Source organism: Choloepus didactylus, chromosome 10 (assembly GCF_015220235.1).
Source record: "Choloepus didactylus isolate mChoDid1 chromosome 10, mChoDid1.pri, whole genome shotgun sequence".
Lineage (NCBI taxonomy): Eukaryota > Metazoa > Chordata > Mammalia > Pilosa > Megalonychidae > Choloepus > Choloepus didactylus.
In genome coordinates, this window is record NC_051316.1 from 41316496 (window position 1) to 41332189 (window position 15694).

A 15694-nucleotide genomic window follows, 5' to 3' on the forward strand; every position below is an offset into this window, starting at 1 on the left:
CAACAGTGATTACACTTCTTTCTCATTTCATAAGAATATCAAAATAATGACACTTTCTTTCAGTCCCAGAAATCCTGGATTGAAGGAGTATTCAACAAAAGGGAATGTAACAAAATCATACCCGGTTCAAAGGACCCTCACAGGTATAATTTTTAATTAATTTTTTTTAAAGCACTGCTCCTTGGGGGACTGTTTATAGAAACATTGATAGTATCTATAAAGTTAGCATTTATTTACTCTTTAGTCAATGTTTGTTTCTTCCTCTTTTAACTTATAAAAGTAATATATGGTAATTGTAGAAAATTTGGTAAGAACAGAGTCTTTGATATAGAACAATCTTTTATCTTACTGCAACCCCAGTGCCTGGCATGTAGTAGGCTCCTGATAAATATCTGCGGAATGAATTAATGCAGTCTAGCAAAGAAAAAAGCAACCATAATTACACCACCTCATTGGAGCTACTGTTAACATCGTGGTGGATTTCATGCTGGTCGTTGTTCTTTGATGCTCCTGTTCCTTTGTATAGATGGTTAGGCATCAGGAAATATCTGGTGCTGTATGCATTCCATGAGGTTTGAATAAATAATTTACAGCTTTTGTGGGCTGACAATTATGGTGAATGTTTCTTATCCCCAACTAAAGTGTCTGTGAAAATAGTGGCTACTTGGCATTTGTTGAGTCACTGTGTTCAGATTATACAAGCAGTTAATTTTAATTCCATTGTTCTTCCATAGACTTTTCATTTGAGCAGGTAAGCAGTGGAATAGAATGATTTAAGTTAGACTAGTCTGAGTTCTTGACAACCCTTTGGAAGCTGTAGTTATAGAACAAAGTTCAAAAAAGCAGCCAGTGAAAGATAGGGGAAGAAAGGTCTATGGAAAATTCCCCAGTGTAATGAGGTCCATGAAATTAAGATTGGGTAGCATTGCCCTGGGAACAAAATAAAAAGAAAGGAAAATTGAAGGGCAATATTTTAATTAGAGGAACCACTCTATTTTTAGATTCCTTCAAACATTTGGCCTTATATTTATTTGAAGTTTAGGAATCGCAATCCATATGATTATGAAGGGTAGCATGGTGGGCTTCTTGAAATTCTAGTCCTTTGGGAGGATTAAAATAAAGTGCTCCTTTCCTTTGTTGAATATTTACTAGTCCCACCCTTGTTGAATTACCTATGGCTTGTAAGCCCTGTGATTGGAAATTCTCATTTTACCTGCTTATAAAATGTTTACAGAATGCCAAGATAACCTTGTTTTTTCCCTTCATCTTTTATGCCATCTTGTAAGGTGATGGTGGCTGCAGTGCAAAGCAGACTGAGTTCATGTGGCTCCTCTTGCTTCTGTAAATGGAAAAGCATCTTTGCAACTACCTTGAAACCCACAGAAAGTGATTAACTGCAGGTCATTAGCCCAAAATGTCAAGAGGAATATCAATGATCATAATTCCATGAATGGTTCAAGCTCTACTACATTATATGGCAAAAAAAAGTGCCTCTATTTTTATGGGATTGTAAAATAAGTTAATGAATGTCTAAGGCCATTCCTCCTACACAGGCTTTTTCTTAGACCCTAGGAAGATTCTCAACATAGCTTTTATGCAGTTTTTTTTTCATAGAAAAATGGTGGTAGTTCACTATTCTGAACTTACAGACACATTTCACTCTTAATATTAACTATTCTGAATTTACGCAAGTTTGATACTTTTATTGATTCCTTTTTTTTTGGTTCCTAACAAGAAACAAATCTGAAAGATTTTCTTATTCTAATAACCTTTTCCTTCTCATTTTCAACCTGTTAATTGAAGCTTCTGAGAAAAGAAATTCCCAAAAAGGCTGGGGCAGAAAGGAGGAGTGAAAGACCTGAATATTAGTTGCTGAATAATTTAGAGTGACCCTGATTCTAATAACTTCTGTTGTAATAACTAGAGTTCTGTTAAAACTTCTTCCCACCTAAAATATCATCACTGATGACCATCATGCTAACCCCCACAAATCCAGAAGGTCCTTCTGAATCATAAAAAAGAAAGATCAATAAGGATAATCACTGTAATCATTGTCAACCATCCCTTGTATTGGTAGTATTTTGTAGCTTTAGAATTGCTTTAAACATTTTTTTATTGTGCTAACAGATACAACATCTTTCCCATTTTAACCACTTTCAAATATACAATTCAGTTGTGTTAATCATATTCCCAATGTTGTGCTACCATCACCATCATACATTACTAAATAGAATTGCTTTTATATGTATTATCTTACTTGAGTGTTAAGAACTCCATGTTATCACAATTTACTACAAACAACAGTTATCATCATTATATACATGACAACATGCAAGGTAAAGTAAGACACTTTGCATATATTATCTCTGATAATCTTATTAATAACCTTATGAGTCAGGTATTATTTCTGGATGTGGAAACAGGCTTTAGAAAGGATCATTAAATCAATGAAATTTCAATCCAGATGTTTCCATTCCAAACTCAATGTTCTGTTAATTAGATCATAGTTGCTGCAGTGTAATTGTATTTGGTAAATGATATATGGGAATATTTGGGAAATAATATATAAGTACTCAGCAAACCCTGATTTCCAGACAATAGAAGATAACAGACATTTACTGTATTGCAAATGTTTTCAAATATATCTTAACAAAGGTTTTGTTTCATTAATTTAGATGCACTTCAGGATGCCAGGTCTGCCAAAATTTAATCAGGTAAGACCTAGATTAATAGGATTCCCTTTGACTCTGAGGCAACCTGTTTAAACCTCATTAGGACAGTGTCCTCACTTCTTGAATGTGTTACATGGGGCTTTATTAGTGCGTGCTATTTACCTTTCCAGGGAAAGTTTTTCAAAAGAATTGTGAGGTTTTTTTTGGGAGGGGGAGGAGAGTGATTATTTGAATATAATGGATTACTTGAATTACTGAGACATATAAATTGTTAATGCCCTTTGGTAAAAGCTTCTATCAATTGAAACACTCGTGAAGTATTAAATTTTCATTTTAGTATCTTACATTCTATTTGGATAATAAAGATGTTTGAGCACACACCGCCCTCTGTTTGAGCTATGACTTGCAAGTGATGTGAATGCATTCCACATGAGCAATTTAGTATGTAGTGCAATGCAAATTTTAAGAGTGCTTTTTCTTTTAGACTATGTATTAGTTACCGTGTTTTTCCTTTCTCTTTTGCAAGTGGAAGAAAATGAAATTTACTTAATTCTGATCACAGCCTGAAATTTACATTCTGGATTGAACCAACACTAAACTTGTTTTTATTTAAAAAAAAGAAAAATTAGCATCAAAAGTTTAGCAAATCACGGGGAAGGGGAAACACCATCTACAGATACAGGAGAAGAGCAAGAATAAGCTTGTTAGGGAAATAATTTCTACACAGCCCCCCTTTTAACCCTTTCCTCAAATTCTTTTTTCTTTTTTTATAATATTTAAATTTTTTCTAAAATTCAAAGCAAACATAAGACTATATCAAAAAGAAGCAAAAATCCCTTCTTCTGCTTCCTACTTTTTTCTCCAGATCCTCTCCCTGTCAATATCCTCCTACCCCACCATCTTTAGAGGTAACTAATGTGAACACTACTGGAAAAACATCTGTTCTTACACTATCTGGAATTTAGGAACTGTTAGAAGTTTGTCATATTTGCACCTACCTAGGACCTAATGTTTTTTTTTTCCATACAGAGAGCCAAATATCCCAATACCAGTTACTAAGCAGTCTGTCGTCATTTACGTCTCATTTACAATGCCATCTCTGTTATATACCAAGTTCCCATATGTCTATGGCTCTTTTCATGAACTTTCTTTTCAGTACCACTCATCTACTTCTCTAGTCCTGTCAAATGCCACTCTATTTCATTATTACAGCTTTGTAATATGTTTTTATATCTGATAGGCCAAGTCTTTTTTTAAATATTCATTTTATTGAGATATATTCACATACCATGCAGTCATACAAAACAAATAGTACATTCGATTGTTCACAGTACCATTACATAGTTGTACATTCATCTCCCAAATCAATCCCCGACACCCTCATTAGCACACACACAAAAATAACCAGAATAATAATTACAGTGAAAAGGAGCAACTAAAGTAAAAAAGAACACTGGGCGCCCTTGTCTGTTTGTTTGTTTCCTTCCCCCACCTTTCCAATCATCCATCCACAAACTAGACAAAGGGGAGAAGGGCAAGTCTTTTATGCTTTATTCTTCTTTTTAAAAATTGTTTTACTCATTTGGAAACTGTTATACATCTATATGAATTTTAGAGTCAGGTTGTCAAGTTCTCTGAAAAATCCTTTTGGGATTTTTGGTTGGTATTGTATTGCATTTATAAAATAATTGGGAGAGAATTGACATCTTTATAATTTTGATTTTCAAAGTGAGCTTTTACTATATGTTAGTGATGTATAGTTTGCTCTCTTTGCTCCCTCCAGAATACTATTATTTAAAAGGACATGTATAATAGAATTACATTTTTATTGTTTCCACCTTGTAATGTGGTTCACAGAGAGCCTCTATGAGGAGTAGGAAGGAACAGGGTCAGTTCTGTTATTTTCATATTGCCTGCTTGTGTTTGTATTATTAGTATTATCTTCAGTTTGTGGTTTCTTTGTAAGAAGCTATTTAAATTGCTTGTCCATTTTGTGAGAGCTGCTTAAGTTGAAAGAAGATATAATAATCATTAAGTCCACTTTGTAGCCGCATATAAATCATGATATGTTAGATCACTTGAATGCATAAGGGCATGGAGACCAGGTCACGGTAACTTTGTCGATCTCTACTAGTGAAAGTTTAATTTCGCGCTCATTTTTAACATAGTAATATATTAGGAGTTCTCATATTTTCTTTTTCTTTTTTTTTGTTTACAGTTTTATTCATTCACCATACAATCCATCCATTCTATGGTGCAATCAATGGCTCTTGGTATAATCATAGAGTTATGCATTCACTGCTGTAGTCAATTTGTGAACATTCTCATTGCCCTGAAAAAAAAAATGCATATCCCTTATACACCCCTATTATTGATGCTTAGCATTGGTATAGTACCTTTGTTAGAACTGATGAAAGAATATTACAATGTTACTGTTAACTATGGTCCTTGGTTTGCATTAATTCCATTTTCCCCATATACTATCCCATTATTAACATCTTGTAACAGTGGTGTACATTTGTTCTAATTCACGTAAGAACTTTCTTATATTTGCGCAATTAGTCATAGTCCACAATAGGTTTCACTATGTTATACAATCCCATGTTTTAGTCTCTAGATTTCTTTCTAGTGACATACGTGACCCTAGACTTCCCTTTCAACCTTACTCACACTCAGTACCATTAATTACACTTATAATATTGTGCTACCATCACCTCTATCCATTTCCAAACATTTACAATCAACTTTATTAAACATTCTGTATACCTTAAGCGTCATCTGCCTGTTCTCTACACACTTTCTATCTCCTGGTAACCTATACTCTAGATTTTAATTCCCAGAGTTTGCTCATTATAATTAGTTTATATTAGTGAGACCATACAATATTTGTCTTTTGTGTCTGGCTTATTTTTCTCAACATAATGTCCTCAAGGTTCATCCATGCGGTTGCATGCATCTGGACCGTATTTGCTTGTTTTACCCCAATAAATTGTCAAGCATCCTCACTTTGGAGACCATTTTAGAGTATGTAATAGAGACAAACTTTAAATCCTTATTGATTTTATGTCTACTTGTATAAATTACTGCTAGAGAAATATTGAAGTCTCCAAGTATAGTTTTAGATTTGTCCATTTCCTCTTTCAGTTCTTACAGTTTTTGCTTCATGTATTCTGAAGCTCTGTTGTGCATACATACTTAGGATTGTTATGTCTTCTTGGTGAATTGATCCTTTTATCATTATATAATGTCCCTCTTTATCCCTTGTAACATTCTTGGTTCTGAAGTCTGCTTTGACCTTAATATGGCTACTCCAGCATTCTTTTGATTATTGTTTGCATGCTGTATTTTTTCCATCCTTGTACTTTTCCAATATATATCTTTATGTTAACTTGGATTTCCTGTGGGCAGCATATAGTTGGATATTGTTTTTTAATCCAAGCTATTTCTATCTTTTAACTGACACAGTTAGATCATTTCCATTTAATGTAAATATTGATATGGTTGGAACTAAGCCTACCATTTTATATTACTGTTTGCTCCCCCTGTCTTTTTTTAATTTGTCCATATCCCTTTCCTACCTTATTTTGCATTATTTGAATATGTTTTATTTTCCATTTTAATTTATTTATTAGCTATTTTGCTAATCTCTTTTTTTTCCAGTGGTTGCTTTAGGGATTACGATATACATACCTATTTTATACAGTCTGCTTAGAGTTAATATTTTATCACTTCAAGTAACATATAGAAACCTTACAAGCACTGTTTTTTTTTTTTTTTTTTTTTTTTAACTGTCTCTTCTTTATGACATTCATTGACAGCCTCACCAAAAAAGTTATAATTTTTGTTTCCAGTGTCATCCATATTATAGAGCTCTAGAGGAGGAAAATAGCCATCTATACTTATCCAGTAGTTCAACCATTTATGATGCACTTTTCTTTCAGCCAGAAGAACCTCCTTTTGATTTCTTTTTAAAGACCTTGTTCCACTGTCTTCTGTCCCCTGTGGTTTCTGAGGAGAAATCTTCAGTCATTAAAATCATTTTTCCCTCTGTATAATGTGTCATTTTTCTCTAGCTGCTTTCAAGATTTTTTCCTTATTTTTAGTTTTCCTCAGTTTGACCATTTTGTTTCTGGTTGTGGTGCCCTGTTTGAGGTTCACTGAGCATCTTAAATCTGTAAATATATCACAAAATTTGGGGGGTTTTTAGTCATTATTTCTTCAAATATATTTTCTTCAAATATTTATTCTTTCTCCTTTCTTTCTGGGATTTCAGTGACATAATGTTAAACTTTTTGATATTGTCCCATAGGTCACTGAGGTTCTGCTTACTTCTTAAAATCTTTTTTCTCTCTGTTCTTCAGATTGTGTAATTTCTATTGATATGTTTTCAAGTTCACTATCTTTCCTCTATCATTTTTCTGCTATTGCATTCATCCAGTGAATTTTAAAATTTCAAATATTGTACTTTTGATCTTTAAAATTGCTATTTGGCTTTTTTTTAATATCGTTTCTATTTCTCTACTGAGAACTTATATCTTTTTATTAATTTCAAGTGTGTTTTCCTTTACCTTATGGAACATGAATGTAGTTATAATAGCTGCTTTAAAGTCTTTGTCATGTAATTCTAAGCTCTGTGTCATCTCAGGGTTGGCATCTGTTAATCATCTTTACCCTCAAGAATTTGGCCACATGTTCCTGATTCTTTGTATGTTGAATAATTTGACTTGTATCCTGAACATTTTGAATAATTTGTTATATACACTCTGGTTCCTGTTAAAATGCCCTGGAGAATGTAATTCTTTAGTTTTTACAGGCAATGAACACCACATGTTCTGTTTTTCCTTTTGTGGGTGGTGGTTTCAATCTTAGTTCAAATTTTAAAGCATTTGCTGTGGTCTGCTTAGGATCTTTTCAGCACATATGCCACTTGGGGATTATTCTGAGACTTGGACAGGAGTTTAAATCTTTTTCCAATTTTAAAAATCTTTGTTATGCACCCTTGGATCAGTTCCATGCATGAGCAACTTAGGATTGAACTCTGGACTTGTGTGGGTTCATCTACAGATTAGGATATCCCCTTCTCAAGCTCTCTCCTCTTTGGCATTCTTACATGCTCTATGATCTGCCCCTTTTCAATTTCCTCATTCCAAAATGCTTGGTTTCTCTGGTGTTTTAGTTGTTCATGCAGCCACTGCTATGCTCTATAACTAGAATCTGCACTCAGGAGTAAAGCAAGGAGATGTAAAAAAAAAAAAAGAAAAGAAAAAACAATGGGGAGCCATGCCCTCCCCTCTCCATTCCATAGAAACCTTTTTCGCTTTTCCTCTCGTCCAAAGGTGGGGTTTCTATTGGAGTTTTAGCCTTTTCCTCTTTTGTATTTTGTGGGATGAGATTTTAATTGTAACATCAGGAGAGAGAGCTTAGTGGAGCATACTCTTTCTGGGTCACTAATGGTACCTTGGGACATTTACTTTCATTCATGTGATCAATATTTGATTCCTGAAATTACAAGAGACTACAAAACACCATCAGGTTTTTTTGTCTATATCATGTTACATGTTACTGAAAAAAAAACATGTAACTACAATATTACAGACAACTGGAAAAATCAGAAAGTCCACTATTATTCTTGTTTGCTAATGCTGCCATTATGCAAAGGACCAGAAATGGATCAGCTCTTATAAAGGGGGTTTATTTGGTTACAAATTTACAGTCTGAAGGCCATGAAAATGTCCAAATTAAGGCATCAACACAAGTATACCTTCACTGAAGGAAGGCCAATGGTGTCTGGAAAAGCTCTGTTAGCTGGGAAGGCATGTGGCTGGCATCTGCTGATCCCAGGTTGTGTTCCAGCTCCTCTCTCAGCTCCTGTGCATTCTTCAAAATTTGCTCTTGGGGTGTTTTATCCTCTCTTAGCTTCTTGGGAGCAAAGTGTCAGCAAAAGTCTACTTTCAATGGCCGTCTCCAAAATGTCTCTCTTGGCTGTAGCTGCTCTGCAAAATGTCACTCTCAGCTGCTCTCCAAAATGTCACTCTCAGATGCTCTGAGCTGCTTCTGTCTGTAAACTCTTTTATAGTGATTTAATTACGACCCACTCTGAATGGTCAGGGCAACACCTCCATGGAAATAATCCAAAGGTTTCACTCACAGTTGATTGAGTCACATCTCCATGGAAGCACTCAATCAAAGGACTCCAACCTAATCAACACTAATATGTCTGCCCCCACAAGACTGCATTAAAGAAAATGGCTTTTGGCGGGACATAACATATCCGAACTAGCACAACTATCTTAACAAATACCTTCATTCTGGCATTTTACCTTTTTTGTCTTGTTTATTTTATTCACATACTTTAGCTACTAAAATTCATAGGCTATGTATCATTTTGCTTTCTGCTGTTTTATTTATCATTACACAAAAATTTTTATTTTTCTGTAGCATTCAAGATTATCATTAAATTAATATTTTTGATACTCCTTTGAAATGGTGCATAATATTTCATTGTGTTAATAGGCGACATTTTATAAATAATTACCCTAGTGTAAAGTAGGTTGTTTTCACTTTTTGCTGTTTTTTGTTTCTCTGTTATAGTTAGTATTATAATAAATACAACCTCGCATATAGTTTTTTGTGATTATTGAATTGTTTATTTTGAAGGAATTTCTGAAATTTCTCAGAATTTCTGTGAGTGGTAGTCCTAGATTAGAGGGCAGGAATATCTTTAAAATGCTTACTTTGACTTGTTATTTTACTTTTCAAAAATATTAAACACATTTTTGTGTCTTCAGGGGTGTATGAATATAAAATTTCACTATAACCTTTTCAAAAATTAATGTTATTGTTTTGAATTATTTTGCTAAAATTAGTAAGTGGACTTCAAAATTGCCTCAATTTACAATTCCAGCAGGAGTAAACATTTTCTTATATGAATATTAAATTTTGTTTTTCCTTTATTCTGAATCATTTATAAAGTTGAATAAACATTTTGTCTGTAATAGGTATATGATCTGGCATAATTGATGAAAATCATTTCTCAGTCTACAGAGGTATCATTTTTCACTGATAAAAAATTTTAAAGTTCTATATTTTCAAATTTCTTTTCTGTTTGATTGCTCCTAATTCATCAAAGATGAGAAAATCATGATATTTTCACAAATATAAAGAGTACAGTAGTATATTTTCTGTTAGTTTTTATATACTTTCAGTTTTTAAAAGGTTTAACTTTTTAATTTGCCTTGTTGATTTTGTCGTATAGTAGAAATTATGGCTATTTATATTAAATATTTTTTAAAATTGCTGATCATTTGAAAGAATATTTTTAAAAAATCTTCCTTGACGTATAATTTATTAGTTTATGTTTCTAGTCAAGTCCTTTTCACATCTCTTTTCCACTGATAGCTCTAATTTTTATTTTTTAATTATTTCAAAATTTAACATCATACATAAGCATGTTTTAATGATTCATTTGCCATTTTCTTCAGTCAAGTTATTCCTATTGGATTTCTTAGCATTGGTTAGAATCTCTGCCCCTTGAGTCAGATTTCTGTTTTGAATCCAGACCTTATTCATTAAGAGCAGCATGATCCTGGATGCATCACTTAATCACTCTAAGCCTCTCTGTCTCATCTATTAAATGTAAATGTTAATGTGAGAATGTTTTAATTGATAATGTATGCCATCTGTACATTACTCTAAAAAAATGTAGACAAATTGCATCTATTATGCATTCTGACATTATGTGGTATTTATTCTGGATTTAAGGTGTTACTGTGGGCGATTGATTGGAGACCATCAAGGACTAGATTATCCCTGGACCGTGTCAGCTGCCAGGGGTAACGAAAATGAGCAATGGTCAGTTGAAAAGCACACGACGAAAAGTCCTACAGATACCTTTGGCACTATTAATTTCCAAGACGGAGAGCACACCTACCATTCCAAGGTTTGCTAATGACACAGATTGTTTTTCTGGTTTTAAACAAAGGTTAAACTCCACATGTAATAGTTTCTCCAAATGCAGACCAATCAGATGATTAGGTTTCATTGTGAAAGGGATCCAAGTTAATTGACCTCTTGACAAAAATTTCCTGACTCTTCTCTTTCCTCAGTGTCTGAGGGGCAGTGTGCCTTTTCCAGGTATGGCAAGACCAGCTTTTTATTTGACTAATGTCTTTCGGCAGGCTTTTACCCTCTGCAGAACAGGTCGACTTGTTGTTCCTTGAGATGATTGCCAAAAGGGCAATTCCTTTTTTTAAGGAATGCAGAAAAGTTACTACTAAGAAATGAAATGTTAGCTGAAAAATGGCTATAGTAACTACCAGTCACTTGTAGCTGTTCACACCTGCCTTATGAGTGTCTGTTCTCAGAAAGGAAGTAGAGGAATTTCACTGCATCCACTGAATGATAGATAGTACTTGGGCTTCCCAGTCCGGTTTCTCTCCTGTATAATTTGTTAATTTAAATTGTGATTTGCATAGTATTATAATGTCAGCCGTCTCTCAGGTTTTCTCTTGAGCATTTAATCTCCTGCTGCTTTATTAAATGGAGTCAGCTTTATTAGATGGAGCTAGCTTTCCCTGCAGGTGGAGCCCACCTTGGGAAAGCCTGGAATTAGCTGTACCATAGGGTATAACTGTTGGCTTGGATGGAATTGAAATGACAGTTTATAACTGTGCAGTCATAATAAAGCTTCATAACATAGTTCTATGATAATGTGTAAGTCCAGTTATCAGTCTTCTTGCATTTAACTTTGCGAGTTGGTGTTTTCTCTAGTTGGCAGAAAATCTGTCCTTGTTTTCCTCTCCAGTCCTTTTTAGGAGCTGCCACTTACAGAAACCTTTTGCTTACGTGTTTATTAATAATCATCTTTATTTACTCATTGTTTTTCATCCATTCAACAAATATTTATTGGTTTCCCACACTTTGCTATGCTCCAGTGAGCATATGTCCCATATGTTGACATTGCTTACAGTCTAGCGGGGGAAACAGGAAACACAATTACCATGGAGGGTGATGGGGCAATGGAAAGGGTATACAGGGTGCTTTGAGAGCATGAAGAAAGTTATTCCTTTGTTTTGGGGAGGGGGAGGGTTGTAAGGAAGCCACCTGAAAGTAGGGGCAGCTAGGCTGAGATCTGAACGATGAGTGAGGTTTATGGTATCTGGTGAGGTAGAAGGGTAGGACCACTCTAGGAGTAAGGGACAGCTGTGCAAAGGCCAAGAGAATATGATGTATTTAGGAGAACTGAAAGTATGGTTAAACAGATCCTTGATCATCAACACGTTTTTAAGCTTAGCATTAGGCTTCTTGTTACATCCTGTGTACTTGAAGGTATTTTATTTAATCTCTCAGCAAAGAAGAGGTTGTTCTTCATAATTAGGCCCAGAATTGCACTTCAGATTTGCTTTAGATTTACGTTGAGCAGTAGGAAAGCTTGCCAGAGCTGGCTATTCAGGCCCCCAGCTGTGTTCCCTTTCCCACCTCACTCCACAAAAGGGGGTTGATGTGACCTCCTCTCTCTGCAGGTAGGATCCTGCCTGAAGGAGTTGGCTATGGAGGAGGTAGGGAGGAGAGAATGAGTCATTAACCTGGAGTACAGCCTTTGCCTGGCCTTAGGGAGAGAAGACTTTAGTGCTCATTTAATTCATCAAGGTGAATAACCTGAACTCTGAGCGAGTGAGGAATGTCTTCAAGGACTAAAAAGGTTGAAAGAGAGGGACACCTGGTTGAAATTAGTTGAGACAGGGCAAGGTGACCTAAGTGACAGCTGCATCCTCTGCCTCCAACTCATTATTTGGATCAACATAAGCCATGCCCCGAAGGCCAACTTATAGTTTCCCCTGCTGTTTTAGTATTTAATAAAGCCATGGCTTGCTGTCCTCACTTGTAAATTGAGGGAATTTGGACATCCTGAGAGTCTCTCTCACATTCTGTGATAGTTATGAAAGAAAGGGATATGCTGTAACTAGTTCAAAGATGAATGGGAAATTGTTTTCAATCACTATCATATTCTGCGAGATAATGTGATAATTCTTATTTGTATGTATGTAGATCTTTATCTATGGTTATTTTTGATATAGTCTTATGACTCATGGTTTCTTATTGCCCTTACATGTAGATCTTTACCTGTGGATATTTTTGATATAGTTTTATGACTCATGGTTTCTTATTGTCCTTATTTCTTTCTGTAAATCTGACTTATTCTTGCTGTTGGGTGGCATGTGCTTGAGGAAGGCAAAATCATGTCAGTATGATTTGAATGGTCTGGATGTGGCTGTATCTGCTGGGAAGACAAAAGCCAGTCGTACAATATTACCTTAGGCAAAATGCAAAGCGATTCGGTGGCTGCCTGCTGTTTGGGTTTTCCCTCATCATTGCTTATTTCTTTTGGTTGCCCTGCCCAGTCAGAGATGGCTGATTTATGAAAAGTATTTATTTTGCGAATAAATGTTTGCAGAGAGTTAATTATATATAAAGGAAATGGGTAGAATGTAAAATTTACAATAAATTAAATGTACTTGTACCTTGATCTTAATTTAAATTGTGCGATAACGTGACGTGGTCAAATAAACTAAAATCCATTGCATTTATAAAACTGTCTCATTTCACCTATATCCTAAAGCTTTTATCGGGTTTGCTGAAGTAGTGTTTTTTGCCGGTTATTTGAAGTATTTCTGCCACACCTCAGGCTCCCTGGAGAACATTGGTGGGCCAACCTTGAAAACCAGAGGAAGCCTTCCTACAGTGACTTGTAATTCCCAGAAGGAACTTGAAGGGGGTGTGGGCTCCTTTAAAAGTAAATATTTCCATTTTCTGAAGAGGAACTTTTAAAGAGATGAGATCTTTAAAGATCCTTTCAAGTTTTGGCCATTTTAGTTGCCCTGCTGTGTGTTTATTGCTCCTATACCTGGCATGTAGTTTTCATTATTTTATGTTCATGTATATGTGCATGTCTTCCAGTATATTAGAACTTCTTACGATACCAAGTTGGATCATCTGTTACATTTAATGTTGAAAGAGTGGAATATGGAGCTGCCAAAGCTGGTGATCTCTGTCCATGGGGGCATCCAAAATTTTAAGATGCCCCCGAAACTTAAAGAAATATTCAGCCAAGGTTTGATCAAAGCTGCGGAGACAACAGGAGCATGGATAATAACAGAAGGCATTAATACTGGTAAAGCCCCATCCCCTTCCTCCCTCCCTCCCTTCCTTCCTTCCTTCATTTTTCTCCTCTCCCTTTCTCTGTCTTTCTCTCTCTCTCTTTCTTGCTCTTTTTTCTATCCATCCATCCCTCCTTCCCTCCCTTCCTCCCTCCCTTCCTCCCTCTGTTTCTCTACTTCTATTTCCTCTTTCTAACTGAATCAGGGGGCATGGCACTTGACCTCTGTTCTGCAGCACTGCCTGGAGATTGCCTTTTAGGTTAGGATGAGCTGTATCTCAGCTCTCTTATCTGGTTGTGAGCTAAAGGCCAGGGCCTACACATCTGCCTTAGCACTTAGTGACACATATAGATTTAATGATTAATTCCTTGGGAGACTCACCCAAAAGGAATGAAGGAAGCAGATGACTGAAAAAGCAAAGCAAAATGAAAACAAGGGATTTGGCCAATCACCAATGGGTGACCTGGTAGTTCATTTTGTGCACTTTATTGAGATAATTATTGTTTTACATTCTTGGAAGAAACTGAAGGTGGCAGGTCTAAATCCATTGTATAGTACTGATTTTGTTTCCAGTTAAAAAAAAAAAGGAGAAGGGGGTGGGGACTAGGGAAGGTTCACAAGTTCAGAGAAAGGTAGACTTGGTCAAGGCTCTTTCTTTGAATAGCTAACTGTGGTAGATGTGTTACTTTACTTTTTTTTTTTTTTAATCTTTGCATTAAGGATAACTAAGGGGCACAAATAAAAGTGTCCCTTTCAATAGAACAATTGAAATAGTTTCTATGAACAAAAGAAATCGGAAATGGAAAATACTTGGGGTACCTTAACCCACAGTCAAGGTCTGATTGATTCAACCACAGTCCTGCAGGGTCTGCCTACTCAAGGTGTTGTCCCTGGATCAAAAGCATCAGCATCACCTGGGAACTTGGAATGACAGATCTCAGGCCCTACTGTAGACTGGCAGAATCATTTTTTTAAAAAATTCAGTTTTATTGAGATATATTCACATACCATACACTCATCCATGGTGTACAATCAACTGTTCACAGCACCATCACATAGCTGTGCATTCATCACCCCAATCCATTTTTGAACATTTTCTCTACACCAGAAAGAATAAAAATAAGAATAAAAGACAAAGGCAAAAAAAATACCCAAATTATTACCCGCATCCCACCCCAATCTTCACTTAGTTCCTGTCCCCATTTTTCTACTCATCCATTCTTACACTGGATAAAGGGAACATGAGCCATAAGGTTTTCACCATCACACTGTCACCCCTTGTAAGCTGCATAGTTGTACAATCGTCTTCAAGAGTCAAGGCTACTAGGTTGGAGTTTGATAGTTTCAGGTATTTCTTTCTAGCTATTCCAATTCACTAAAACCTAGAAAGGGATATCTATATGGTGCATAAGAATGCTCCCCCCCCCCCAGAGTGATCTCTCGACTCCATTAGAAATCTCTCAGCCATCGAAACTCTACTTTGTTTCATTCCTGCAGAATCATTTTAACAACATCCCCCGATGATTTGTTTTCACATTCAAGTCTGAGCAGCTCTGCTTATGCACTTCTGCCTATTATAGAGACGCTTCTTTCTGTAGCTGAATGTATTTTGACATGAATCTTTAATATTTACTTAAATTAATTGTCCTTAAGAATCTATTATGTATAAAGCATTCAGATAGGTGCTGTGGATGAAAAAAAAGATGAGTTAAGATAGTGGGTTTAGGAGTGGTGCCTGGGGCAGGCTGTGAGAGACAGTAAGCAACTAACTAGAAATTTATGCTCACTGGGTATAATTGAGATATTAGGAAAGTGCTGTGAGAGTATAAGAAAGAAAATGGATTTGCAATTCCAGCTGAGGGGAGG

The 15694-nt window shown here is 35.6% G+C and overlaps 1 protein-coding gene across 1 annotated transcript in view; it reads left to right on the forward strand.

Annotated features, from left to right (window-relative positions):
* Positions 1-15694, forward strand: part of TRPM6 (transient receptor potential cation channel subfamily M member 6) — a 146904-nt gene that overhangs the window by 28310 nt on the left and 102900 nt on the right. The window contains exons 2-5 of the mRNA XM_037797533.1: positions 64-143; positions 2676-2714; positions 10434-10611; positions 13629-13842. Of these exons, the coding sequence (XP_037653461.1) occupies positions 64-143; positions 2676-2714; positions 10434-10611; positions 13629-13842 (511 nt within the window). The remainder of the gene's footprint in view (positions 1-63; positions 144-2675; positions 2715-10433; positions 10612-13628; positions 13843-15694) is intronic.